The following is a 15907-nucleotide window of genomic DNA, read 5'->3' as shown; positions in this document are numbered from 1 at the left end:
ACTTGATTGGAGTCCACCTGTGGTAAATTCAACTGATTGTACAGGTACAGATATGTCTATATAAGTTCCCATAGTTGACAGTGCATGTCAGAGCAAAAACCAGAGGCCAGTAACTGAAAGGGGCCAGTAACCGAAAGGGGCCAGTAACCGAAAGGTTGCTGACTGCCCGGCCAAACTGAGCAATCAGGGGAGAAGGGCCTTGGTCAGGGAGGTGACCAAGAACCTGATGGTCACTCTCTTCTAGGGAGATGGGAGAACCTTCCAGAAGGACAACCATCTCTGCAGCACTCCACCAATCAGGCCTTTATGGTAGAGTGACCAGACGGAAGCCACCCCTCAGTAAAAGGCACATGACAGCCCACTTGGAGTGGCGATGTTTTTCAGTGACAGGGACTGGGAGACTTGTCAGGATCGAGGCAAAGATGAACAGAGCAAAGTACAGAGAGATCCTTGATGAAAACCTGCTCCAAAGCGCTCAGGTCCTCAGACTGGGGGCGAAGGTTCACCATCCAACATGACAAAGACCCTAAGCACACAGCCAAGACAACGTAGGAGTGGCTTCGGGACAAGTCTCTGAATATCCTTGAGTGGCCCAGCCAGAGCCCAGACTTTAACCCGATCTAACAACTCAGGAGAGACCTGAAAATAGCTGTGCAGCAACGCTCCCCATCCAACCTGAGAAACCATGAGAGGATCTGCAGAGAAGAATGGAAGAAACTCCGCAAATACAGGTGTGCCAAGCTTGTAGCGTCATACCCACAAATACTTGATGCTGTAATCGCTGCCATAGGTGCTTCAACAAAGTACTGAGTCAAGGGTCTGAATACTTGTTTTTTTTAAATAAATGAGCAAAAATCAAAAAAACTGTTTTTGGTTTGTTATTATGGGGTATTATGTGTAGATTGATGAGGAGGAGAAAAAAAACAATTTAATCAATTTTAGAATAAGGCTGTAACATAACAAAATGTGGAAAAAGTCAATACTGAAAGACACTGTATCTAGTGTTTTAAGTCTAATATTTTAGTATGTAGTGTTTTGAGTCTAATATTTAAAGTAATACTTTCTTTTTTTTGTCTAATATGGTTGTTTAAAGGAGCATCCTCTTTCTTCATCCTGTACTCCTCCACTGCATCAGAGAGCCCTCAGATATAGCAGCTGTCCATCCTCTAACTCCACTCTGTCCCCACATCTCTAACTCATTATGTTAAGTCATAGTGATGATTACAATGACCATACTTGTAACGCTTATGATGGCAGTTAGTTTATTCATTCATAGTAAGTTAATAAGGTACTAGAAGCCAGTAGCTTTTATGATGAAGAGATATCCTATCACATTGTCATACTTTCCAGGGGATATAAAATAAACACAAACCCTATAGTTGTTTCTTTCTTTCTTGTTTTTCTATCTGCCCACTTTACAGACTTTCTGCTGTCTATTCTGTTGGACATGGATTTGGTTTTGGGAGGTATCGTCCTTTGGAACGGAATTTGTGTTGTGTTTTTTGTTGTTGTTGAGAAAAGGGATTTCTTAGAAATTCCTGCAGTGATGCTGACCGTTCTTTCTTTCTTTGATGAATGAGGTTTATTTTCTCTGGGATGTGCTTGACTCAGCTGTGGTACCGTGGGTCTGAATGTGTACTGTACGTTTGAGGTGTGTGTGTGTGTGACATGTACGGTGTGTTGTACATGGGGTTCTGTGTGTGTGTATGATGAGTACTCTGTTTGCCACTGCAGCGAGTATGCCAGCCAGTGAGACGGAGTCGGTGAACACAGAGAACGTGGCCGAGGATGAGGTGAAGACACCGTGCTGTGGACCTTTTTGGTGAGAACTCCCCCAGACTAGAACCACATCTGCTGTTCCGTACCATAGAACACAACCTGCGATATCATAGAAACTACCACATTCTTTACAGAAACACAACCTCTGTCACCTGAGTGAACTATTGTGTGCTTTATCTATCTTTATCTATCCTCTATTTATCTTTATCTATCCTCTATCTATCTTTATCTATCCTCTATTTATCTTTATCTATCCTCTATCTATCTTTATCTATCCTCTATTTATCTTTATCTATCCTCTATCTATCTTTATCTATCCTCTATTTATCTTTATCTATCCTCTATTTATCTTTATCTATCCTCTATCTATCTTTATCTATCCTCTATTTATCTTTATCTATCCTCTATCTATCTTTATCTATCTTTATCTATCCTCTATTTATATTTATCTATCCTCAATCTATCTTTATCTATCCTCAATTTATCTTTATCTATCCTCTATTTATCTTTATCTATCCTCTATCTATCTTTATCTATCTTTATCTATCCTCTATCTATCTTTATCTATCTTTATCTATCCTCTATCTATCTTTATCTATCCTCTATCTATCTTTATCTATCTTTATCTATCCTCTATCTATCTTTATCTATCTTTATCTATCCTCTATCTATCTGTATCTATCTTTATCTATCCTTTATCTATCCTCTATCTATCTTTATCTATCCTCTATCTATCTTTATCTATCTTTATCTATCCTCTATCTATCTGTATCTATCTTTATCTATCCTTTATCTATCCTCTATCTATCTTTATCTATCTATCTTTATCTATCCTCTATCTATCTTTATCTATCTTTATCTATCCTCTATCTATCTTTATCTATCTTTATCTATCCTCTATCTATCTTTATCTATCTTTATCTATCCTCTATCTATCTGTATCTATCTTTATCTATCCTTTATCTATCCTCTATCTATCTTTATCTATCCTCTATCTATCTTTATCTATCTTTATCTATCCTCTATCTATCTGTATCTATCTTTATCTATCCTTTATCTATCCTCTATCTATCTTTATCTATCTATCTTTATCTATCCTCTATCTATCTTTATCTATCTTTATCTATCCTCTATCTATCTTTATATATCTTTATCTATCTTTATCTATCTTTATCTATCCTCTATCCAGCTTTATCTATCTTTATCTATCCTCTATCTATCTTTATCTATCTTTATCTATCCTCTATCTATCTTTATCTATCTTTATCTATCTTTATCTATCCTCTATCTATCTTTATCTATCTTTATCTATCCTCTATCTATCTTTATCTATCCTCTATCTATCTTTATCTATCTTTATCTATCCTCTATCTATCTTTATCTATCTTTATCTATCCTCTATCTGTCTTTATCTATCTTTATCTATCTTTATCTATCCTCTATCTATCCTGTCTGTACAACTGCTGATGTAAAACAAGCTTTAATAAATACATTTGTTTGATTGACCACTCCTATCGCACGTAGGATATGTGGCTTTGTACAACATTTATTAATATCCTGCAGTCAGCAAGCTATACTGATTTATTAAATTTGATTATAAACGTTTTGATTTTTCCAGTCAAAAAATTTCAAAGTCTAAGTTCAGGTTAGTGAAATCACCTTATCTCGCATGTGTCCTTGCTCGACGCATGCAGCAGCAGTCTGTACAGTAAAAGTTTTATTTTTCTGCATGAAGTAGTGACGTCTGTTATTTCTGTAGATAAATGCTTGCTTTAGGTTTCTCTACTGTATGTGCTGTTCTGTTCTCTGGAGTCAGCTTTAATGAGTCTGCAGGTAATAAATCAACTCCAACTCCCCTTTAAACATGTCAGCATATAATCTGGGGCATCGGGAGGAACTGGAGGTGCTGGAGCCTTATACAGTGTTTTTATACTTTGTGATTTATGCTGCATGCTATGCTGCTCTCTCCCTCTCCCAAAGTTCTTTCAAAGTTCATTGACTTCTCTTTCCCAAGTTTTCTTCTAATATTCTTTGAACGCAGTGCCTGCCTACACCCCCTCTTTATATACCTCCTAACCCCCCTCTAACCATTGATTTCCCCCCCCACTGGTCTCCTTTTTACTTCCTGTCTCACAGTCGGCGCTGGCGTCGCTGGAACAGGTTCTGCCGCAGGAAGTGCCGGTTGGCAGTTAAATCGGTGCCTTTCTATTGGCTGGTGATCATCCTGGTGTTTCTCAACACACTCACCATCTCCTCAGAGCACTACATGCAGCCTGACTGGCTCACTCAAGTACAGGGTTAGTACACTATAATCAGCCTGACTGGCTCACTCCAGTACAGGGTTAGAACACTATAATCAGCCTGACTGGCTCACTCCAGTACAGGGTTAAAACACTACAATCAGCCTGACTGGCTCACTCCAGTACAGGGTTAGAACACTATAATCAGCCTGACTGGGTCACTCCAGTACAGGGTTAGAACACTACAATCAGCCTGACTGGCTCACTCCAGTACAGGGTTAGTACACAATAATCAGCCTGACTGGCTCACTCCAGTACAGGGTTAGTACACTACAATCAGCCTGACTGGCTCACTCCAGTACAGGGTTAGAACACTACAATCAGCCTGACTGGCTCACTCCAGTAAAGGGTTAGAACACTACAATCAGCCTGACTGGCTCACTCCAGTACAGGGTTAGAACACTACAATCAGCCTGACTGGCTCACTCCAGTACAGGGTTAGTACACTACAATCAGCCTGACTGGCTCACTCCAGTACAGGGTTAGAACACTACAATCAGCCTGACTGGCTCACTCCAGTACAGGGTTAGTACACTACAATCAGCCTGACTGGCTCACTCCAGTACAGGGTTAGAACACTATAATCAGCCTGACTGGCTCACTCCAGTACAGGGTTAGAACTTACAATCAGCCTGACTGGCTCACTCCAGTACAGGGTTAGTACACTACAATCAGCCTGACTGGCTCACTCCAGTACAGGGTTAGTACACTACAATCAGCCTGACTGGCTCACTCCAGTACAGGGTTAGTACACTACAATCAGCCTGACTGGCTCACTCCAGTACAGGGTTATAACACTATAATCAGCCTGACTGGCTCACTCCAGTACAGGGTTAGAACTTACAATCAGCCTGACTGGCTCACTCCAGTACAGGGTTAGTACACTACAATCAGCCTGACTGGCTCACTCCAGTACAGGGTTAGTACACTACAATCAGCCTGACTGGCTCACTCCAGTACAGGGTTAGTACACTACAATCAGCCTGACTGGCTCACTCCAGTACAGGGTTAGTACACTACAATCAGCCTGACTGGCTCACTCCAGTACAGGGTTAGTACACTACAATCAGCCTGACTGGCTCCAGTACAGGGAGTGGGTCTACTACACCACATACTGGCTACCATTGTATTAGATCATGTGCCATAGGGCCAGGAGTTTTTCCTGACCACGTGACCTGACCAGCAAAACTTCAGGCCCATACAGTATTTATACTCTATAACTAAGGCCCAGATTAGTCTCATTTGCGAGACTCGTGGTGCTCCATGGCAGCTGTGAAAAGAGACTCAACCAGAAATACTTCCAAGTCAGGTCAGGTGCTAAGGAAAAACTCCTGGCCCTAACTATGGTATCAATATTATTTTTAATGTGACTTGCTTCAGCAGTCACACTTTAAATCTTGTACTTATTTCTGACATTTCATTAAAGTTATTATTTGGACCACTACTCCTTTTACACTGTTTAAGCTAGAAACACCATTCAAACTTTAAAACATGCTGACTGGTGTGGAATAGTTTTGATACCGTTTATACCTTTTAAACTATTAACCTTTTTGTAATCCAAAAAATCCTAATCCACTTTAATGTAAACAATGTGACTTTTGACACAAATCAGCTACTTTGACCACTTTCCCAACAACTTAGACAAAAACGTTGAGCGTATGAAATCTTAAGCCCAGTTCAGATACAACAGCCGACATAAGGAGAGATGAGACAAGACAAAATTAGCTAGTTTTAGAATTGTCTGTTGTAGGACAGCTGACTAAAGACGTGGCATTCAGATCGAAAAGATGAGATGCATGGTTGAGAACGATTCCACTATAATGTGACTATTTTTACAATGATGTGGTGAAGCTTTGAAACAAAGTTGGCACTTGTTGTAGCACACACATATCATTAAATACATGCACCACATTTTACACATTTAGCAGACACTCTTATCCAGAGCAACTTACAGTAGTGAATGCATACATTTCATACATTTGTTTTTTTCTGTGCTGGCCCCCCATGGGAATCGAACCCACAACCCTGGCGTTGCAAACACCATGCTCTACCAACTGAGCTACATGGCACACTTTGTGACTTGACAGAGAAATATCAGCAAGCTAACTATTACTGCAGCAAAAGAGCTAGCTAGCTGTCTGCTTGGCTTGCTAGCTGCTTGTCTAAACACAGACAAAATGTCAGCGCACTGTTCTCTGATTGGCTAAATGGATCCGTCTTGTCGCAAGTCTTTAGCTAAGATTTGACATGTTCAATTTGGGAAAATCAAGCAGCCGACATGAGACGTTCTAAAAATAGAGTGTTCAAAGCAAATGTTATAAAACTGAGTAAAACCATGTTGTCTGTTGTATCTGAATCAGGCTTTAGTCTATTTCTCTGCTGTTCAAATCTGAAATCAGAACTGAAATATCTTCTACCAATTTAGTTTTTGTTTTATTTATTTGCACCAAAGAAAACAAGTGATAGACAATAATACAGATATAAAATAAAGTAACAAAACCTACTAATAATAAATGTTTAAATTAATTGATCAGTAATCACCTGAAAAAAAAACTATTCAGCTGTTTTAGTAACCAAGTCAATAATTTTTTCTCTCAACTTTTACAATTTCGAACCACCTTCCCAACATCTTAGACAAAAAAGAGCATATGAATTCTTGTTCTCATTCTCTTTTGTTCAAAGCTGAAATCAGATCAGAAAAACTTCTACAAATCAAGAGTTACATCTGTTTTAGTAACCGCATCAACTACTTTCATTAAGCTAACTTCCCACTGTTGAATAATCTGCCATGAAACTTTCAGAAATGTCTAATTATAAACCAGGTAGTTTGGGTCCTGGATGCTGATTGGCTATGTGTATATCAGACAATATATCACGAGTATGATGCAAAACTACTTGTTTACTGTTATATTCATGTTGGTAACTGGTTTAAAATAGCAATAAGACAACTCTGGGGTTTGTCGTATATGGCCAATATGCCACTGCTAAGGGCTGTATCCAGGCACTCCACTTTGCATTGTGTGTAAGAACAGCCCTTAGGCGTGGTATACTGGCCAATATATCACACCTCGTCAGGCCTTATTGCTTAATTATAGAACTTGGGGAGCACATTCTAAGAATTAGACAATTAGTAAACAATGTGACTTTTGACACAAATCAGCTATTTTTACCACTTTCCCAACTGTTGGAAAAGGTATGAAATCAGTCTACTTCTCTGCTATTAAAATGTTAAATCAGAACAGAAATATATTCTACCTGTCAAACGATACAGCAGTTTTAGTAACCTCATCAAAAAATGTAGGCCACTTTCCAAACAACTTACATAAAAACGTACTGTGTATGACGTCTTGTTGTGGTTATCTGCTATTCAAATTTGAAATAAGAACAGAAATATCTTCTACCAATCAAACAATACAACTGTTATAGAAACCGCATCAACTACTTTCATCGAGCTAACTTCCCACTGTTGAATTAACTGCCATATAATGGAGCATTCTTACATTTCTAATTATATCACTGGGGAAGCACATTCTAAGAATGACAACCAGTAGAAATTCCACTTGCTTCTGACTTATAGTTAGTGTGCCTTGCTTCACAGTACTACTCTATGTAATAATCTACCACTACTATATGGCCTACTACTACCACACTCACTACTACTACTACAAATACTACTTCTGCTACCACACTCACTACTACTATTGCTGCTACTACTACTACTACTAATAATAATAATAATAATATTACTACTACTTCACGGAGTCGTGGCTGAACAACGACATTATCAACATACAGTTGGCTAATTACATGCTGTATCGGCAGGATTAAAGAGCGGCGTCTGGTAAGACAAGGGGCGGTGGACTATGTATTTTTGTAAATAATAGCTGGTGCACGATATCTAAGGAAGTCTCGAGGTTTTGCTCGCCTGAGGTAGAGTATCTCATGATAAACTGTAAACCACACTATCTACATAGAGAGTTTTCACCTGTATTTTTCGTAGCTGTCTACAGACCACCACAGACTGAGGCTGGCAATAAGACCGCACTCAATGAGCTACATTCCACCATAAGCAAACAGGAAAACGCTTACCCAGAGGTGGGGCTCGTAGTGACCGGGGACTTTAATGCAGGGAAACTTAAATCGGTCTTACCAAATTTCTATCAGCATGTTAAATGTGCAACCAGAGGGGGAAAAAATATTGACCACCTTTACTCCACACACAGAGACACATACAAAGCTCTCCCTCGCCCTACATTTGGCAAATCTGACCATAATTCTATCCTCCTGTTTCCTGCTTATAAGCAAAAATTAAAGCAGGAAGCACCAGTGACTCGATCAATAAAAAAGTGGTGAGATGAAGCAGATGCTAAGCTACAGGATCGTTTTGCTAGCACAGACTGGAATATGTTCCGGGATTCCTCCGATGGCATTGAGGAGTACACCAGATCAGTCATTGGCTTCAGTGACCGTATGTACATACCCCAACCAGAAGCCATGGATTACAGGCAACATCTGCACTGAGCTAAAGGCTAGAGCGGGACTCTAACCTGGAAGTTTATAAGAAATCCCGCAATGCCGTCCGACAAACCATCAAACAGGCAAAGCATCGATACAGGACTAAGATCGAATAGTACGACACCGGCTCTGACGCTCATCGGCTGTGGCAGGGCTTGCAAACCATTACAGACTACAAAGGGAAGCACAGCCGAGAGCTGCCCAGTGACACGAGCCTACCAGACAAGCTAAACTACTTCTATCCTCGGTTTGAGGCAAATAACACTGAAACATGCATGAGAGCACCAGCTGTTCCGGACGACTGTGTGATCACGCTCTCCGCAGCCGATGTGAGTAAGACCTTTAAAAAGGTCAACATTCACAAGGCCGCAGGGCCAGACGGATTACAAGGACGTGTACTCCGAGCATGCGCTGACCAACTGGCACGTGTCTACACTGACATTTTCAACCTCTCCCTGTCCGAGTTTGTAATACCAACATGTTTTAAGCAGACCACCATAGTCCCTGTGCCCAAGACCACTAAGGTAACCTGCCTAAATGACTACCGACCCGTAGCCCTCACATCTGTAGCCATGAAGTGCTTTGAAAGGCTGGTCATGGCTCACATCAACACCATTATCCCAGAAAATCTAGACCCATTCCAATTTGCATACCGCCCCAACAGATCCACATATGATGCAATCTCTATTGCACTCCACACTGCCCTTTCCCACCTGGACAAAAGGAACACCTACATGAGAATGCTATTCATTGACTACAGTTCAGCGTTCAACACCGTAGTGCCCTCAAAGCTCATCACTAAGCTAAGGACCCTGGGACTTAACACTTCCCTCTGCAACTGGATCCTGGACTTCCTGACGGGCCGCCCCCAGGTGGTAAGGGTAGGTAACAACACATCCGCCACACTGATCCTCAACACATGGGCCCCTCAGGGGTGTGTGCTCAGTCCCACCCTGTAGTCCCTGTTCAATCATGACTGCACGGCCAGGCACAACACCATCATTAAGTTTGCCGATGATACAACAGTGGTAGGCCTGATCACCGACAACGACGAGACAGGCTATAGGGAGGAGGTCAGAGACCTGGCCGACCTGGAGGTCAGAGACCTGGCCGTGTGGTGCCAGGACAACAACCTCTCCCTAAACGTGATCAAGACAAAGGAGATGATTGTGGACTACAGGAGGACCGAGGACCGAGCACGCCCCCATTCTCATCGACAGGGCTGTAGTGGAGCAGGTTGAGAGATTCAAGTTCCTTGGTGTCCACATCACCAACAAACTAACATGGTCCAAGCACACCAAGACTGTCCTGAAGAGGGCACGACAAAACCTATTCCCCCTCAGGAGACTGAAAAGAATTTGCATGGGTCCTCAAATCCTCAAAAGGTTCTACAGCTGCACCATCGAGAGCATCCTGACTGGTTGCATCACTGCCTGGTATGGCAACTTTTCGGCCTCTGACTGCAAGGCACTACAGAGGGTAGTGCGTACGGCACAATACCTCACTGGGGCCAAGCTTCCTGCCATCCAGGACCTCTATACCAGGCGGTGTCAGAGGAAGGCCCTAAAAATTGTCAAAGACTCCAGCCACCCTAGTCAAGCGGTACCGGAGTGCCAAGTCTAGGTCCAAGAGGCTTCTAAACAGCTTCTAATCCCAAGCCATAAGACTCCTGAACATCTAATCAAATGGCTACCCAGACTATTTGCACCCCCCCTACACCGCTGCTCCTCTCTGTTGTTATCATTTATGTGTAGTCACTTTAATAACTCTACCTACATGTACATATTACCTCAATTACCTTGACTAACGGTGCCACCGCACATTGACTCTGTACCTGTACACCCCTGTATATAGTCTCACAATTGCTATTTTACTGCTGCTCTTTAATTACTTGTTACTTTTATTTGTTATTCTTATTCATATTTTTTTATTTTTTTTAAATGCATTGATGGTATGGGGCTCATAAGTAAGCATTTCACTGTAAGGTCCACACCTGTATTCGGCGCATGTGACTAATGCAATTTGATTTGATTTGATTATTATTACTACAAGTACTACTACTACTACTAATAATAATAATAATAATAGTAATAATAGTACTACTATTACTGCTACTACTACTACTACTACAACTAATAATAATAATAATTGTACTACTATTACTGCTGCTACTACCACTACTACTACTACTACTAATAATAATAATAATAAAAATAATAGTATACTATTACTGCTACTGCTACTACTACTGCTACTACAGTCAATAGGTCCACCACTACTGCAGCCACTACTTCTACTAAAACATTAGCCTTAATTATTCAACACTAGCAATTTAAACTTCAACATTTCTTTGAATACAATAAAAATATTTTTTGCCAGCTGAAGCAATTCACAATTTATCTTCATGGAAAATGACCTTTCTAGTTTATACTGTGTTATTGTGTTATATTGACTGACACCACCCTCTGTCCTTTGTGATTCCAGACGTGGCAAACAAGGTTCTGCTGGGATGTTTTACGTGTGAGATGATGACCAAGATGTACAGTCTGGGCCTGCAGGCCTACTTCGTGTCCCTGTTCAACCGTTTTGACTGCTTTGTAGTGTGTGGAGGCATCACCGAGACCATCCTGGTGGAGCTGGCCATCATGTCTCCTCTGGGCATCTCCGTGTTCCGCTGTGTCCGCCTTCTCAGGATCTTCAAGGTCACACGGTGAGACCACTGCCATGTGGAGTAGGGTGAAGTCGCCCCTAGACACTGTTCTCTGTGTGTGTGTGTGTGTGTGTGTGTGTGTGTGTGTGTGTGTGTGTGTGTGTGTGTGTGTGTGTGTGTGTGTGTGTGTGTGTGTGTGTGTGTGTGTGTGTGTGTGTGTGTGTGTGTGTGTGTGTGCATATGTCTGTGTCCATGCATACTGTATGCATGAGAGTGTGTGTGTGATTTGGCCTTACCATCTCTCTCTGTTCTCCAGTCACTGGCAGTCTCTCAGTAACTTGGTGGCATCGCTGCTCAACTCCATGAAGTCCATCGCCTCTCTGCTGCTCCTGCTCTTCCTCTTCATCATCATCTTCTCCCTGCTGGGCATGCAGGTGTTCGGAGGCAAGTTCAACTTTGACGAGACACAGACCAAGAGGAGCACCTTCGATAACTTCCCCCAGGCACTGCTCACTGTGTTTCAGGTGGGTGAACAGTACAGTGTGTGGGTTCTTCTCTCTCTCTCTCTCTCTCTCTCTCTCTCTCTCTCTCTCTGTCTCTCTCTCTCTCTCTCTCTCTGTCTCTGTCTCTCTCACACACACACACACACACACACACACACACACACACACACACACACACACACACTTATATCTAGAACCTCATGAGCTACCGGTAGTTAGTGAATGTTGTATATAAGGAGAGCCTCCTGGGGATGACATAGGGGCTAGCCCAGGGATGTAGTGGTAAAATACAGATGGGTAAACACTGATCGCCGCTGGCGGTGAATGAAGTCATGCTCCCTATATTTTAAATGCATTTTTCCACAATAGGTCGGATTGTGTTTGTTTATGCCTCAGACAAGTCCTCTGTTTCTGCTGTTGTGTGTTACATAACTAGAGTAAAATGTCCCATGGTCTACAGTATTTACATACTGTAAAGTACAGTATGTTATGTTGTACTACCAGCGTATGCTCTATGTGTATCCATAAAATAACATATGAATTATAGGACCTCTGTGTGTAGCATCCAATATGATTGAGTGTATTTGGGTGTGTTGTGACCAGATCCTGACAGGTGAAGACTGGAACGCTGTGATGTATGATGGCATCATGGCGTACGGTGGCCCTTCCTCATCAGGGATGATTGTCTCCTTCTACTTCATCATCCTCTTCATCTGCGGAAACTGTATCTTTTCTTTACCCCACTCATCCTATCAACCGCCCAGATCACAAGCTGCGCTTACCAAGGTTCTAGAGGAGGCTGGTGGGAGGAGATATAGGAGCTGATTGTAATGGCTGGAATGGTATGAATGGGATGGTATCAAACATATACAACATGCCCAACAGCTTCCTCTGATCCAGACACTCCAAGGCTGGGAGGTTTGTATTAACACAATAACCAGCTTATCCTTGGCCGTTTCCTCCCATCCAGCATTGAACATTTCTGACTTCGACACAAGCATTGTATGCTTTTCTCTCTGTTCCTATTCTGAATGTTCTGTATCAGTGTCTTCCTTTTGTCCTTGACTGAACACTTTGCTCAGACATCCTGCTGAATGTCTTCTTGGCTATCGCTGTGGACAACCTGGGAGACGCAGAGTCTCTCAACGCTCCACGAGACAAAAAGGAAGAGAGAAAGGAAGACTTGGTAAAACTCCATCCCAGACATATTGTGGTTCAGGTGTATTCAGCCGCATTGTATACATGTGAAACATACATAATATGTGATACTATAAAATAGTTTAAAATATACTTTAAAAACGAAATTATGACACTTATTATTACACAATTCGAACTCTTAATCACATTTGCTTCTTTGGATACAGGTGCCAGTGGAGGAAGAAGAGGAGAATGCTGCAGGTACATGGAGAGAACAGGCCTGTGTGTGTGTGTGTGTGTGTGTGTGTGTGTGTGTGTGTGTGTGTGTGTGTGTGTGTGTGTGTGTGTGTGTGTGTGTGTGTGTGTGTGTGTGTGTGTGTGTGTGTGTGTGTGTGTGTGATCCGTCTCTCACTGTGTGTGTGTGCCTGTATGTGCAGCAGAGGAGGAGGAGGAGCCGGAGGTTCCAGCAGGGCCACGCCCCCCCATCTCTGAACTGGTGAAGAAGGAGAAGATCACCCCCATCCCTGATGGCAGCGCCTTCTTCATCTTCAGCAAGACCAACCCGTAGGTCACACACACACACACACACACACACACACACACACACACACACACACACACACAGATCACCCCCATCCCTGATGGCAGCGCCTTCTTCATCTTCAGCAAGACCAACCCGTAGGACACACACACACACACACACACCACACACACACACACACAGACACACACCACACACACACACACACAGACACACAGATCACCCCCATCCCTGATGGCAGCGCCTTCTTCATCTTCAGCAAGACCAACCCGTAGGTCACACACACACACACACACACACACACACACACACACACACACACACACACACACACACACACACACACACACACAGATCACCCCATCCCTGATGGCAGCGCCTTCTTCATCTTCAGCAAGACCAACCCGTAGGTCACACACACACACACACACACCACACACACACACACACACACACAGATCACCCCCATCCCTGATGGCAGCGCCTTCTTCATCTTCAGCAAGACCAACCCGTAGGCACACACACACACACACACACACACACACACACACACACACACACACACACACACACACACACACACACAACAAGTGGCTGTTCTTGAGCCTGTTCTCAGAGCTGTGTCTATTGTCTGTTGTTCTCAGGATCCGGGTGGGATGTCATAAACTCATCAATCACCACATCTTCACCAACCTCATCCTGGTCTTCATCATGCTCAGCTCTGTCTCCCTCGCTGCAGAGGACCCCATACGCAACTTCTCTGCTCGCAACATCGTAAGTACAGGAACCTTCTGTCTAGGTTAGAGGAACACACCATATACAGCAATTGATTTTCAACAGATAGGCTTCATAGTAGTACATAGTATGTACAGTAAAGACAGATTCTGTAAGGTTAATTATTGGTTAATTATTTACCTTGATTTAGTGATTTAGTTTGTTGCGATTGATGTACACTAACAGAGTACTATGGTAAAGATAACTTTTTCCTGAACTTTTTCCCATGATGCTCTGAGGCAGCAGGTTCATTGACTTGAGTTTCCTTATTTCAACTCATCATACTAACTTAACCTCAAGCTGCGGGAATTTAAAGATGATGTCATTGTGGTAGTGGGATAATGACATCATGCAGGTGCACTCAATGAAACTATATGATGAATAGATAGTGTATTATAAAATATATTGTATTCTACTGTACATGGATTTGATACATTTATATGAATACTGTTGATGTTCTGTTTATGCATATTAAGTCCTTTCCTGCACACGTGGATTATCCCACTCTAACTAGTTGTTCTAATGTCTTTGATGAATATACATGCGGCATAACCTGTATAATCGTTGTTAAACATGTACGTTGCTTTTTGCAGATACTTGGTTACTTTGACTATGCTTTCACGGCTATCTTTACTGTTGAGATCCTGTTGAAGGTAAATGGCCTGTGTCCGCCTCTCTGTGCTGTCATCTAACTGCCCCCACAGTAACACTCCCAACGTCTGGTTGCCTTCCAGGTCCTAGGCTATGCAGATTATGTCTTCACTAGTATGTTTACATTTGAGATCATGTTGAAGGTAACCCCCGTTAATGACGACAGAGAGCCTTGTTTCATTCTCTCCTTGTGTGTCACCTGCTGCCACCACAGTACTACCTGCCTTGTTTTGTTTTCAGTTTCTATTCTTTGTCTTTTGACTCCATGGCACCTCTTTTAACTATAAGATTGTCATCATTAGCTAACTCACGACTACTACTACACACACACACTGACTAACACAAGAGTTGTTCAATTTCCACTAATCAACAAACTAATAATCCAGGAAGGAATCAGACACAAACTAACCCAGATTTGTGTCATCATGATTGTCACGTTTGCGTTTAAAAGGTTTTGGAATTTCGACCAACGACACAATTTTGTGTAACTTTCAAAAAATGATGCAACTCTTTGTGCAAGGAAACAGCTATCAATGCACTGTTTAAGACATGAAGCTTCGACTGAAGTTGACCCAGAAGTCATTGGCGGAGTTTTGGAGGGTTTAAAAACAAACATCTAAGGCCATCTCCAGTCAAAGCCAACTCCATCTCATACTGACTGCTATTCAGATACTAAGCCATAAAAGAGGGGGCAAACCAACCATGTTCATGTGGAGCATGGGCTTTCCCCTGACTGACTGAGTGCATAGAAATGTAGTGTTTCCTCCAGAACCGTTAAGAGGGTAGACCTAACCTACACAGTCCTGTCCAGGGTCATATTCATTAGGGCAAACCATAGCAACATGTTTTGCAACGGAAAGCGAAAACTAGAATTTCTTATTGGACCAGTTCAGGTAGTCCTCCCTGTTTCGGTCTGTTTTTTCCCGTTTGGTGCCTAATGAACACGTCCCGGCTCAGCTTGGTCCTGCTGCGTTAGCAGCACCCTGCGTTCTCTGTTACCATTCTCAGTTAGCTCTTTACTCCCTCCCTCGCTGTATGTTCTACTGGTCTCTACATT

At 42.3% G+C, this 15907-nt stretch overlaps 1 protein-coding gene across 11 annotated transcripts in view; it reads left to right on the top strand.

Annotated features, from left to right (window-relative positions):
- The window catches only part of cacna1da (calcium channel, voltage-dependent, L type, alpha 1D subunit, a), a 144751-nt gene that overhangs the window by 80012 nt on the left and 48832 nt on the right, over nt 1-15907 (top strand). For 6 of the 11 annotated variants that reach the window (XM_014167632.2, XM_014167633.2, XM_014167630.2 and 3 more), the window contains 11 exons: nt 1735-1822; nt 3398-3424; nt 3916-4076; nt 11079-11304; nt 11561-11768; nt 12351-12471; nt 12830-12933; nt 13112-13145; nt 13322-13448; nt 14070-14199; nt 14793-14852. In XM_014167632.2, coding sequence (XP_014023107.1) covers nt 1735-1822; nt 3398-3424; nt 3916-4076; nt 11079-11304; nt 11561-11768; nt 12351-12471; nt 12830-12933; nt 13112-13145; nt 13322-13448; nt 14070-14199; nt 14793-14852 — 1286 coding nt within the window. Of the gene's footprint in view, nt 1-1734; nt 1823-3397; nt 3425-3915; nt 4077-11078; nt 11305-11560; nt 11769-12350; nt 12472-12829; nt 12934-13111; nt 13146-13321; nt 13449-14069; nt 14200-14792; nt 14853-14933; nt 14994-15907 lie in introns of all 11 variants that reach the window. The other 5 variants (XM_014167635.2, XM_014167631.2, XM_014167625.2 and 2 more) reach the window with 2 other exon arrangements.

This window comes from Salmo salar, chromosome ssa22 (genome assembly GCF_905237065.1).
Source record: "Salmo salar chromosome ssa22, Ssal_v3.1, whole genome shotgun sequence".
Taxonomy (NCBI): domain Eukaryota; kingdom Metazoa; phylum Chordata; class Actinopteri; order Salmoniformes; family Salmonidae; genus Salmo; species Salmo salar.
Note: the sequence above shows the minus strand (reverse complement) of the source record. Positions and strands in the feature narration are given on the sequence as shown.